Source organism: Impatiens glandulifera, chromosome 4 (genome assembly GCF_907164915.1).
Source record: "Impatiens glandulifera chromosome 4, dImpGla2.1, whole genome shotgun sequence".
NCBI lineage: Eukaryota > Viridiplantae > Streptophyta > Magnoliopsida > Ericales > Balsaminaceae > Impatiens > Impatiens glandulifera.
The window spans coordinates 44,776,536-44,790,797 of record NC_061865.1 but is presented as its reverse complement, the minus strand read 5'-3'; the positions used below and the strand labels follow the sequence as shown (position 1 = coordinate 44,790,797).

Here is a 14,262-nt window from a genome sequence, read left to right as displayed (position 1 = left end):
GACGAAAACCTAGCTAGTTGATTCAATAGCAACGAGGACATGAGCCATTATGATCAAGCAGAAGACCATAACATACCCAAGTCTTCAGATAGACTAGTCAGGTTCGAAATATCTATCACTTCAAATTATTTTTAATAAATAAATATAAAAAATAAAGTCTGAGAAAATTATAAATGAGAAGGTGAATATATCGCAAACTTCAAAATATGTTTTACTTAGGGCTGCAAATGAGTCAAGCTGCTCGTGAGCTGCTCGCGAGCCGCTCGATCAAAGTTCGGCTTGAGCTTGACTTTGATCGAGTTCGAGCCGAGCTCGAGCCGGCTCGTTTAATATTCGAGCCGAACTCGAGCTCATATAATGCTTGCTCGACGGCTTGTCGAGCTTTTTCGAGCCTGATAATATATAATATATTTATTTATTTATTTAATATAAAAAGACTTAAAATTTAAAACAATTTTTTACCTCTCTATTTTCAAAGCCCATATAAAAAGCTCATAATCCACATTATTATATTATATTGTCATAAAACAAAACCCTAATTTGTATCAATCATAAGTGACTCTTCATCTTTTTTTCTTTTTCTTTCTTTCGTCTTCATCGTTTCTTCTTCTTCTTCCTCATCTTCACCATTTCTTTTTTTTTCTTGTTCTTCCTCTATCTTCACTATTTCTTCTTCTTCTTTCTTCTTCACTATTTCTTCTTCTTTCGTCTTCATCATTACTTTCACTCATTCATAATAGGTTAATACATTTTTTTTATGTTATCTCTCATCTACACTATTTCTCTCATTCATTCACAAGAAACCTACAGGTAAATTAAAATATATTTTTATTTCTACTATAGTTATTGTTCATACTTTTAAATAACTTTGATTTTTTTTGTATTTTGAGAAATTTGTGCTTATATAGATCATTTATAGATCTATATGGAAAAACACTATTATATATATTAATTGTTCATAGATCTATATGGAAAAACATTATTATATATATTAATAGTGTTCAAAGATCTATATAGAAAAATATTTTTAATATATATTGATCATAGATCTATATAGAAAAACACTATTATGGTAAAAAAAAATATTATATTATATTATATATAATATTGAAATATTAATATATTATATATAATAAAAGATAAAAGATAAAAAAAAATGTTAGTATATATTTTGTATATATATTATGAAGTGATAAAAAAGGTTAGTATATATTATATATAATATGTTGTGAGAAAAAATGAATTTATAATATTAATAATATATTGTAATATATAAATAAATTAATAGATTCTTTCTATAAATAAGTCAATAAATTCTTGTTATATTTGTATCCCAAATAATTTAATTATATATAATAATATTTAATAAAAAATAGGTTGAATTTGTTTTTGTCCGTATCCATCCTTAAACCTTAAAGTAAGTTAAATTTTAGTTATTTGTTTTAACATGTATTTTTTATATTAATTGTTTTTAAGTTTAAATGTAGGTAGGTGTACTTGTGCTATGCTTGAAGAACGTGACTTAAAAAATATTAATATATTGAATGTTCAAACAATTTATATAGTATTGTACTTTAATTTTAGAATTTTATATTTTAGGGGACTAGTAATTGTTGTTGAATGCTTTTTGGATTATTATGATTTTGGAATTTTAAATAGTTATAATTTTTTCATATTTTCAATTTTAAATATTATGTTTTAAATGTTGTATATGTATGAAAATTTGATATTTCATTTTAAAAATAAATTTTAGTTTGAGTTCGAGCTTGAATTCGAGCTCGAGCTTGAGTTTGAGCTCGAACTCGATCTTGAATTCGAGCTTCAAGCTTTTCGAGTCGAGCCGAGCTTATAGGTAAATAGTCGAGTCAAGCTCGAGCTCAAATTTATAAACTCGTTCGAGCTCGAGTTCGAGTCGAGCTAATAAATACTAAATCGAGTCGAGTTCGAGCTCAAGCAAATTCGAGCTCGACTCGGCTCATTTGCAGCCCTAGTTTTACTATATCCAAATTTTGTTCACAAGGGAATTTGGTAAACAATGAATTGTATACCCACTTTATAATTTCTAATTAATCCCGAGCTTACAAATTTAATTTTCTAAAATTAAAACATATTTAAATTTGGGCTCAATTAAACTTTTTAGATTCCATATTAATTGAAAATGATAAAGTGAGCTAATTAAAAAGTGAGTATATATATATAACTTTTAGTTAAAACCTTAGAGCATCTCCAGACATCTACCCTCTTATTTTGTCAAAATCAATCTTTCATTTCATCAGAAAGCGGGCACATGTTGTACTTGGGCAAACACTCCAATGCTTCCGCAACCGAACTTTTCTCTAAATAATTTAAATGTGAATTTTATTTATAATATTTTAAATAAATAACTAATTTATACTATTATAACTAATATTCCTATATTATAGGAAAATTTGAGAATTTAAACCTTAAAATGTGTTAATATAATTAATAAAAAAATATATATTAATTTATTTAAAATATATATTTATTAATTAAATATATAACTAATATTCCTATATTATATAGAAAAATTTGAGAATCACCCTTAAAAACATGTTTATATATTATTAAAAAAAATTAAAATATATATTTATTTAATGTTATTATAATGTTCCTTAAAAATAGTATAATTAAATATATAACTAATATTCCTATATTATGTATTATATTATATAATAATGAAAATGTTAGAGTTGGGCATGTTCGGCATAGAGGGCACTGCTCTCATTTTTTTTTACATACAGTTCATAAAATTAAAAAATATCAATGACATGTCTTTTTCCACGGTGTACGATGTGGACACAGGTCATGCGCTGGAGATGCTCTTTTTAAACTAATATGAATTCACCTTTAGTCTTCATAATCTCTAAAACTTAATAGTTTAGTTTATTTTATTTATGTTCTTAATACTCATTCTTAACCAATAAAAAGATTATTATACTTTAGTTCCAATCAAATATGCTAATTGTACACTTTTACCTTGAACTATATATACTATTAAGTTAGTTATTTTTTTCTCTCATGAAATTCAATAATGTTTTTTTACCTCTATTATACATTTTAATTTATATTTTATATTTTGAGACCATAATAATGCCTTAAATAGGCATGTGCTGGTAGATGTTTTGTTTCCACTTTCCAAAAATAGGATAAGATTTGTTCTCTCTATTATCCCTTTGCCAAAATATCTCACACCTCTCTCTCTCTCTTATCCCTTCGCCAAAATATCTTCGAGAAGCAAAAATTATCCGTAACAAATTTAAAATTGAAACCTATATCCCAAATAAATAAATTGCAATTAATTAATTAGATTGATTATTATTATTTTTTTAGAAATTAATAATATGTAATAACCTCATTTGGGAAAAATGATTTAACGTTATTTCATTAAAAATTCCCAAAAATAAAAAAAAAAAAAAAAAAAAAAAAAAACACGAGTTTAAGATCATTCTAGACAGGCCTAGAATGATTTTGAAGTCGTAACATTCTGAATAAAAGCTAAAAAGCTAAAAAGTTAAAAACGTAAATGAATTATCTGATTACAATGTTTTTAATTATAGTGAGTTTAAAAAACGGTAAATTCCAGTTCCTACAGATATTTCAGTTCTGCTTCGTGCTTGGATTCTTGTCCACGTTCCCGCGAGAGCGCTGCAATCCGATACAATATCTTTCCATAACTCTTCAACGCTCCTGCGGGTTCTGTCATATACCCTTGCATTTCTCATTTAAATTTAAAGTGTCGACTCTTATCACCGGGCTACTAAATCCTTTCAGATTTGTTTTCAAATATATTTAGTAGGTAGTTTTGACTCCAATGTTAACGTATTACATTGTCTCATGATCATAGACAAATTTTAGCCACAGCTCCACTCTATAAATTATATACAAATACTCATATATTACACACAGCTCCACTCTATAAATTCCAGACCTCTGCCTCTCTCCCTTCTCACCATAACTGAGATACATAATAAGAAAGATATGGCTGTATCATTCTCTAACCAGTTATTCCTCGCCCTAATTTCCCTTGTGGTGATACTAAACTCAACCTTTTCCGGCAGCAGCCCCGTGGTTGAAACAGAGAACATAAAGTTCATAAGAAGATCGTGCGGCATCACTACTTACCCTACACTCTGCGTCTCCTCTCTGGCCGCCCATGCCAACGCTATCCAAACGAGTCCTATGCGCCTTTCCCACACCGCTCTCTCCTTAAGCTACGACGCAACCCGGTCCACGTCAGTAACAATCGCCCTACTGGCGCAATCCCACGGTCTACTTCCCCGGGAAGCCGCCGCCATGCGGGATTGCGTGGAGGAGTTGGGGGACTCCATTGACCAGCTGAAGCGGTCTCTTGCAGAGATGAATGAGCTCAACGGGCCGAATTACGGGCTGGTGATGAACAACATTCAGACGTGGGTTAGCGCCGCTCTCACAGACGAAGACACGTGTACGGAGGGCTTTAAAGGTGCCCCGACGGGAAGCAAAGTGAGGAGTCAAGTAAGAGAGAGAATTTTGAACGTTTCCCACATGACTAGTAACGCCTTGGCCTTAATTAACACTTATGCTGCCGTCCACGGCTAGGTTTGGGTACTGGAATTCTTCAACTCGACCGAGGTTATCTTAATTTATTTTGATTAAGTTTAAGTAGAGTAAAAGTGAAATGCAGATGAAGATGAAGATTTGCACTCTGTCTTGTAAAACTGTGGATATGTCATAGATGGGTACCCTTGTTTTTTTGTCATGTAGTTAAGGTCGGTCCGGTTTCTTTAGGTGTTCCAAGAGCTGGTTCCTTTTGCCACTCTTTCTGTCATATAATATTATAAATGAATGTATTGCTAAAGTATTTATAGTATTAATTTTAAAAATAATATAAGGATAATTCTTATTTTTATTTCTTAGTACTGTATATATTTAGGTGGAAATAACAATTTTATGATTAAAGTTAGAAGTATTAAATATCTGTACGGATAAGAATATATATATATATAATATTATTTATCTATAAATAAGTTAGATAAAATTATTAAAATCCAATTAATTTAAAATTAGTTTTAGTTTGTACAAAGTAAGTTTTAAACTTAATATTAACATATAATTTATTTCATCATTATCCACTTAACTCATTAATTGACTCAATCCCAATTGATCACAGACGTCCTATTCAACGTCAAACCAACCACTAACCACCACCCGACATTCATCTTGTGACCTCACACTTTTAAATACTCGTCAAACTAATCATTAACTTCAAACTCACACTCGACAAACCACCCACCACCCGACCTCCATCTCGTGACCTCACACTTTTGAATGCTCGTCAAACTAACCATTAATTCTGACTTCACTCTCGATAACCACCCACCACCCGACCTCCATCTCGTGACCTCATACTTTTAAATGCTTGTCATACCAATCACTAATTCCGACCACACACTCGACAAACCACCCACCACCTGACCTCCATCTCGTGACCTCACACTTTCAAATGCTCGACAAACCAAAAACTAATTTTGATCTCACACTCGACAAATCGCCCACCACCCGACCTCTATCTCATGACCTTACACTTTCAAATGCTTGTCATACCAACCACAAATTCCAACATCACACTCGACAAACCACCCACCACTCAACCTCCATCTCGAGACCTCACACCATCCGACCTCTATCTCGTGACCTCACACTTTCAAATACTCGTCAAACCAACCACTAATTCCGATCTCACACTTTCATATGCCTATTATTTGTTTAAAAGTTTCACCACCATATATTATAGTCAAGAATACATTGTTGAAAATATAAATTTGCATGTTTGGGGATTGGAATCCTAGTCATAAGCATGAAAATTGAACACTTAAACTGTTAAACCACTTATGATTGTTGAAATAATTTTATTATTTTGTGTATGTATATATATATTCTGTATTTAATATAATATTTATTACCAATTAGTTAATTTTTATATTAACATAAAATTTATTTATACTCATAAAGAAAAAATTATATATATATATATAATGAGAGAAAAAATGTTTTATGGAGCTTCATCCAAGCATGGCTATGGAATTGGAATTCTCTTGATAGATCCCAAGGGAACATATAACCCAATCTCTATTAAGTTAGAATATTTCGTGACCAACAATGAAGTCGAGTAAGAGGCATGTCTCTTAGGTCTCATAATTGCATATGAACAAGGAGCAACTAGACAAGACGTAGTTGGAGACTCTAACCTGGTTATATCCCAAGTCAATAGAACATGGAAAGTACGAGGGGAAAATCTTAAGCCATATCATACATGCCTACTCTAGTTTATTGACAAGTTAGATCACGTGTCTTTTGTTCATGCGCCAAGAAGTCAAAATCGTTTTTCCAATGATTTGGCCACGCTAGAAGCCATGATCTAAATCATTGTAGGAATTAAAGGTTAAACCTCTCAAGATCCGGCATAATTAGAAGCCCAAATTCGAAATCAGAGTGGTAGCCTCCATTCAAGCTCCCACCAAATATGGTTCAACATTCTTCAAAAATACATTGAGTATGGAGAATATCCGTCCCATTTCCGAGCTAAGGAACTAAGATCCCAACGCTAATATTCCACTAATTATGCTTGGATAGCTAGCAATATATATATATACGATCTTTTGATGGTCAAAATATGTTATGTGTCGTTGGTCCTGATGCACGATGGATCATAGAGGAAGTACACACAGGAGTATGTGGTCCACATATGAATGGATTAGATCTTGCCAAGAAAATACTCCGTCTCGGATATTATTGGCAAAATATGGAACAAAAATGTGTCAACTATGTAAGAAGTTGTCACCAATGCCAAGTTTATGCTGACCTAAAACATACCCCGACATCTTTTCTTTACAGTATGACATTACCATGGCCCTTTTATACGTGGGGTATTGATGTCATTGAGAAAAATTTATCATCATGCCTCAAATAGACATGAGTTCATACTCGTTGCTATCGACTATTTTTCTAAATGGGTCTAGGCCACGTGTTACAAGATTCTGAAATCTACTCAAGTGGAAAAGTTCATCTACATTAATATCATAGTTAGATGTGGGATACCTCATGCCATTATTTCAGATAATGGAAAACACTTTTAGGAAAAGGTTTAATCATTGCTCAAAGAGTTCAAAATTGAGCACCAAAAATCATCGCTCTATCGACCCCAAACTAACGACGTGGTCGAAGAAGCTAACAAAAATGTGATTAGAATCATCAAAAAGATGACCAGAAAATTCAAGGATTGGCATGAGAAGTTTTCATTTGCCTTATGGAGATATCGTACGACTGTTCGGACATCGACAGACAAAACTCCATATTTTCTAGTATACGGTATGGATGTCGTGCAACCTATTGAGATTGAAATCCCTACGTTGAGAATCCTTTAAAAGTCCCAGGTCATTGAAGAAGACTGGGTAAAATCTTGATATGATTAGTTGACATTGATAGAAGACAACAAGTTAGATGCGTTATGCAAAATTCATGTTTACCAAAAACGAATGGTTGATACCTTTAATAAAAAGGTCAAGTCCAGGAATCTAAAAGAAGGTGACTTGGTGCTCAAATGAACAAGATAACTGTTAAATCCTAGGGGAAAGTTCCTATCATGATGGGAAGGACTCTCCTAATTAATAAAATCTTCTTTAGAGGTGCAGTTCGCATATCTACAGTTGAGGATGAAGAATTTATTGCTCTAAGCAATCTAGACGCACTGAAGCGATATTATGTGTAATATCAATACGTGCAAAGAACGGCTCACAATCCATCCTTACTATGATTATGATGGCTCTGATTCAACCCTACTAGGATTAAAACAGATTTAGTCCCCAGCCTCGAATGAACTAATCGACTTCTAGTTTTGTATAACTACATCATTATAAAGGGAGAACTGATAGAATGTTTATCATTATCCTAATCATGAATATAGACTATAATTATAACACAGCGGAAGCGTACCTGAAGATGATCCCATTGTAGATCTGGATTGATCTGTTCTTGAAAGGAACGACTAGGTCTTCCAAGACTAAGTATGATCCGTTCTCCTCTGATATTGACGGGGGAAATCAAAGGACAAGAAAACGGAGAAGATTTGAGAGAGAGAAGGCGTGAGAGTTCTTCTTTGAATCTCCCTCTCATATTTCTTAAATAATACTTGTCTTAGGGACCTAACCTAGTTGAAGCCCATATATTGTTAAAGCCCACAATATAAGAAGGCCCACCATATTATTAATACTTGTTTTGTCACGTCACCAAATAAACAAATACAAAACGGGTATCTACAATTATTCATTTCATAATCATTAAGCCCATGACTTTAATCTAATAATATGTTCTACATATATATTTAAATCCATATCCGAATGAACACATTATTCTTCAAGAGCTCAATTTATCAGTCAATAAAAATAAAGGGCTTATAACAATCTTGTCCATCAATCATAGCAATATAGGACTAAAGAAGCATTCGTCATATTTATGGCTAAACTAACAATAATCACTGATACTACTGCAATCAAACGACATAGATCAATTATGAAACATGTAGAGAGAAAATCACATTAATGTGACCTGAATATGTCAATTTTCTCTGGTCCAAACTTAATGAGATCGTTATCTTTGAATATAATGTACAAAAGTGTCAAAAATAAACTTTATTTCTGATCAGAAAAGTGCTTTAGAAAACATCGCGCAATTGATAATAAATTAATTGTAGCATACTCTCCCACTATAATGAAGCTTCCTTAAATTGTAACACACCCATACGTGCAGTATGCCCGTAAAATACCATAGGTGTTACACCTTTAGTTAGGGGGTCTGCTAACATAGATTTTGTTCCTAAATGCTCGATGCAAATCTGACCACTTTGTACCATTTCTTTCACACGTAGGAACTTAATGTCAATATGCTTTGACTTCGACGAGCTCCTATTGTTATTGGAATACAAAACAGCTGAATTATTGTCACAAAAAATCTTAATAGGTCTTTCGACCCCCGGAATAATGTGCAGCATTGTGACAAAATTCTTTAACCAAATTCCTTGATGTGATGCTTCAAAACATGCCACAAATTCAGCCTCCATAGTAGAGCTGGTAACAAGTTTCTGTTTGGCACTACGCCAAGAAATGGCTCCTCCGGCCAATGAAAAATGCAGCCAGATGTAGATCTCTTACTGTCTGGGCAACCCGCAAAATCGGAGTCAGAATACCCAACGATCTCCAAATGGTCTAACCTCCTATATGTGAGCATATAATCCTTTGTTTTCTTTAGGTATCTCATCACCCTTTTAGCTGTTTTCCAGTGATCCATTCCAGGATTATTGAGATATCTACCTAACACACCAACTATGAACGCAATATCCGGACGCGTACATACTTGTGCATACATAAGACTTCCAACTACATAAGCATATAGAATCTTTTGCATTTTCTGGATGTCTAAACTTGATTTTGGACATTGATTTAAACTGAATTTGTCTCCTTTGGCAACTGGGGTATTTCCTAGTTTGCAATTCTACATGCCAAATCGTTCAAGCACTTTATCGATATAGCTCCTTTGAGATAACCCAAGAATATACTGAGATCTTTCACGGTATATTTGGATCCCTAATACAAAAGATGCTTCACCAAGATCTTTCATTTCAAAGTAATTCGAAAGAAATTTCTTAGTTTCGTGCAAGAAGCTCATATCGTTTGTGGCAAGCAGAATGTCATCCACATACAAAACCAAAAAAATAAATTTACTCCCACTAAACTTTTGATAAACACAATCATCATCTACATTCATTTCAAAACCGTATGAAAGAATTATTTGATTCAATTTGTGATACCACTAGCGAGACGCTTGTTTTAGTCCATAGATAGATTTTCTTAATTTACAAACCATTTGTTCGAATCATCGACCTCAAAACTTTCAGGTTGTACCATATAGATTGTTTCATCAATGTCACCATTTAGAAACGTTGTCTTTACATCCATCTGATGAAGCTCCAAATCAAAATGTGTCACTAGATCCATGATTTTCCTAAAAGAGTCTTTCGAAGAAACCGGAGAGAAAGTCTCTTTATAGTCAATTCCCTTTTTCTGAGTATAACCTTTAGCTACAAGACGTTCTTTATACCTCTCCACATTTCCATTAGCATCCTGTTTGGTTTTAAAAATCCATTTACAACCTACGAGTTTTGAACCTTCTGGTAATAGGACAAGTTCCCAAACCTTATTGTCTTGTATTGATTTATACTCATCACGCATTGCTTCGATCCATTTATCTGAATTAGGACCCTTCATGGCATGAAAAAAGTTGATAGGATCATCCTCAGTCATGCCACCATTGTCCTCATTTTCTTGAAGAAATGTCACATAATCATTCGGAATGGCATTTCTCCGTTCTCTAGTGGATCTACGTAATAATGTTGGCTCTTGAACAATATGTTCTTGAGTTTCTTGAGTTTGTTCTTCAGCTACAACTTGGTGTTCCCGTTCAATTTGAATGGGTTCCTCAATTGTATCTTGAAACTGTATGGGAGTCGGAATGACTAATCCTTCTTGAGGTGTCAGGTCAATCACTTTGGTGATTTCTTGATCCTCTAAAGAAAAGTCTAAAACTGTATTTCTCCCCCAAACTCAACATTCTCAAAGAACGTGGCAGTACCTGTCTCAAAAATGTTTCTTGATGTGGGATCATAAAACTTATACCCCTTTGACCGTTCTGAGTAACTAATAAAGTGACTACTATAAATGCTCTCATAGTTGATACTCTTGATGAACATATTGCTTTCAAGTCTTGCATCATACACACACACCATATATAATTAAATCTCATACACAAGACGATCACCAAATTATCAAACATGTATGGCTACTTTCACTAAAATTCAGATACCAGACACCATCATGAAGCTCTCAAACATTGAGAATGGAAAAATTTTGTGAATGAGGAAGTTTGGGCACTACAAAACAAAAAACTGTCCTTGTGTGAACTCGGAGATGGAACTCAGCGTTAATTTATTTCATTGATTGTAATATATATATATATGATTTTATTTGATTGCATAAATAACCTCCCATCCCTTAAATTGTCAAGGGATATGTATAATTGTAAGGAAATCAATATATAAAAGATCTAATATTTCCCATCTTTGCCTCACTCTTGTTAACTTCATCATGTTATTAATTTAACGTAATATTAAAATATGATCAATGTACATGTTTCTTGAAGATGAAATTATACAAGTGACATCAAAATAAGATGATAGCATGTGGGAACACTTGCATCCCATTGTTCGTTCTTGTTAGAATGAATTTATCTAACTTTAAGAAAATTGCACCTTAAGCATTTGATCAATTATGTATTATGCATGGAAAGGAAAATAGAAATAGTACCTGAGGACAGAAGGTGCAAGAGAGGTCCAAAATAATTGGCTTTTGCCATCTCTACAACATTCTGATCTATGAAGGAGAGATTATGGAGGAGTTGCTTGGCATTTCTGGTAGCTTGTTCATCATTGCTGCTGCACATGGTGGTTACTAGGAGAAGTATACACCCTTGTGCTTTCCCCATAGAACTTCGTGCCTTTTACCCAAAGTAAATCCAAAAAGGGGTTAAAATAATTTAAGTATAATTTTAAACATAAGTTATGTGTAATTTATGGCTTAAAATAATTAAATAAATATCCCAAAAATATCCAAAAACACCCAAAAATAAAATAAATGAACATATTTTTATTATGTTTGTTTAAAATATTTTTTATATTAATTTGGTGAAGAAAAATACAAGAAAGGGTAAAAACTCGATTTCAAATAACCCTTTTATTAAAAATATAAACTAATGATTATATGTGGCAGAAATTATGTTTAAACTTTACAACATGATCCATGGCTATTAGATGAGCATTTGGGCTTCATCCAACGTGCCAGGATGTTCCATGCAGTCGGCTGTAACCAAAGCACTACACGCCTGAGTCCACACGGGATCAGCTAACGGGACTTTAACCCTGTTAGCCCAGACGGACCGCGAATGGAACGCAATGAAGCGTTTCATATTAAATAAAATGACGCTGTTTTATTTGTCTTTACCGATGAGACAGGGGAATGCTAGAAAAATACGATGGACGTCGGCGATCTTCCAAAAACCTGATCTTCATTGTTTCTCCTCCTTATACCTCCAAACTTCGTCAACGTTCACGTCTCTCCATCGCCTTTAATTCCTTTAAGAAAAGAATTCAAACCCTACCCTAGAATTAGGTTGGAGAAGACAAAATAAAAATCAAAGGATAAGGTTTTAAAAGCCAAATTCAATATGAATTCGACTTCAAAACTGACCTAGATTGAGTATAAATACTCCCTAGGTCTTTTTCTTTCAATCCATCGAACAAGATCCAATAATTACAGCCTGGTTGAAGATTTCTATTGGAGCTTCGGCGACTAGTTTTGAAGAAATCATTCCAGCGTTCTAAACTTCGATCCAGAGATCTGGAAAGCTTCATAAAGATCATTGGAGTGTTCTCCAATCACTAGTAAGCTTACAGACCTTCTGTAATTCAAATTATGATTCATAGTTGGAATTTTTCAAGTTCGACCGGGTTGATCTTATTTAGGGTTCAATTTTGTGCTTTCTATAGTCGAAATTAATCCCTAGATGATGTTCAAGCTTTCTATTGAAAAAGATATCATCAATTCAACCCCAATCATTTAAACCCAAAATTGATTTTAAAATCTGGAAATTTTGATATTCGTGTTCTTAAGCTTTTAGGCTTGAATTTTAATTCAAATAGTTGCCTAACATATTTGTAAACATGTTAGGTTGATTTTCAAATTATAAAATATGTATCCCGATCGAAGTGAAATTTTTGAAAAAAAAAGTTTAAATTTCAGTTTTAAAATTTGTTACAGATCTCACTTAATGTTCTTGTTTTGGTCGTGTTTGATTGTAAACATCATTTTGAAGCTATTGGAACAAGACATAGGCCATGATATGGCCTAACTCAAAAGTTCTCAAATTTTTCCCTTAAATTTTTTTAAAAATCAATTGTCTTAAAGTTCGATTTATCGGTTTTAGGATTAGGGTTTATGATCCCTACATCAAATAGAGTTGATAGCAACTTACAGATTATGTTTTCATGATCTGTATCGAAAGATACAAACATGTAATGTTCATACCAAAAGAAGAACATTCGTTGTTCTTGGACCGAGTCTTGTAGGATCGAGGACTAAGAGATAGGTCTGAGACCAAGGACCGAGAAAATTGACCTAATACCTAGACCAATGACCATTGTTATTGAGTTAGGACCGAGCCTAGGATTGGTGTTCTTGAGTTAAGATCGAGCCTTAGGACCGGTGTTCATGAGGAAGGACCGAGAAATCCGACTGTGGATTCTCACCTAGGACCTAGAGATCTGACTTGTGACCGAGACTCTCAAGACCCACGACCGAGAAATCTAGATCTGGGACCATGACTCCCATACCTAGGACTGAACAATCCAAGTTCTGGAACCGAACAATCTGAGTTCAGGACCGAGCCTCCCGAACCTCATCATCGAACACTTCAATCCTCTAATCGAGTATCCCAAGCCCCAATCAAGAACTCCCTCGGTCTAGACCGAGCCTATCCGGTCTCTAACTGGTAAAAATGGACTCAAGGCCTAGGACTCCAGTCCTAAGGCCTGTATGGTTCCACTTTTTAAAACCCAAAATTATTTTTGTAATTTTAGAACCCCAATTCATTTTCAAATAATCCCGATAGGTCAGAAAATGATTTTAAAATATTTTTAAGATATTTTTCAAAATTTTATTTTGACTAAGGCTCCGTTCAGAATTTATTTTTAAATTCTAATATTTTTCTGGTATTTGTCAGGTTCTTTTACTCAATCTTTGTTAACCACAATCATAGGTACGCAATTCTAAATAATTTTGTACAATTATTTATGTAATTTAAATGTATCCTTGTTTAGGACCCCGGATCACTAATTAAAGGAAATAAATGTTATAAATAAATATTTTGATAGTCATACTTTAAAAAAATAAAACTATTTTCAACGGGCGTGGAGGACATAACGCAAAAATCCTTTCCCAAGCGTAACTAAATAATGAAATCCTTATGGAAATTCTGGTATAATTACTAATTTTTCTAAAATCATTTGGCGACTCTATTTTTAAATAAATAATTTTTTCTTAGATTAATTATATTTGATTAATTTAAATTGGATTTCAAATCAAATTGTCATTTGCTTAC

General features: G+C 33.2%; 1 protein-coding gene across 1 annotated transcript; it reads left to right on the top strand.

Moving 5' to 3' along the window:
• The first annotated feature begins 3,939 nt into the window (after nt 1–3,939).
• Nucleotides 3,940–4,754, top strand: LOC124936305 (pectinesterase inhibitor 11-like). The gene has a single exon (XM_047476793.1). The coding sequence runs from the start codon at nt 4,000–4,002 to the stop codon at nt 4,597–4,599; it is 600 nt and encodes a 199-aa protein (XP_047332749.1). The 5' UTR covers nt 3,940–3,999; the 3' UTR covers nt 4,600–4,754.
• The last annotated feature ends 9,508 nt before the right edge of the window (nt 4,755–14,262 follow it).

Coding starts and splice junctions, on each gene's coding strand:
- LOC124936305 (XM_047476793.1), top strand. CDS start 4,000: ATGGCTGTATCATTCTCTAACCAGTTATTCCTCGCCCTAATTTCCCTT.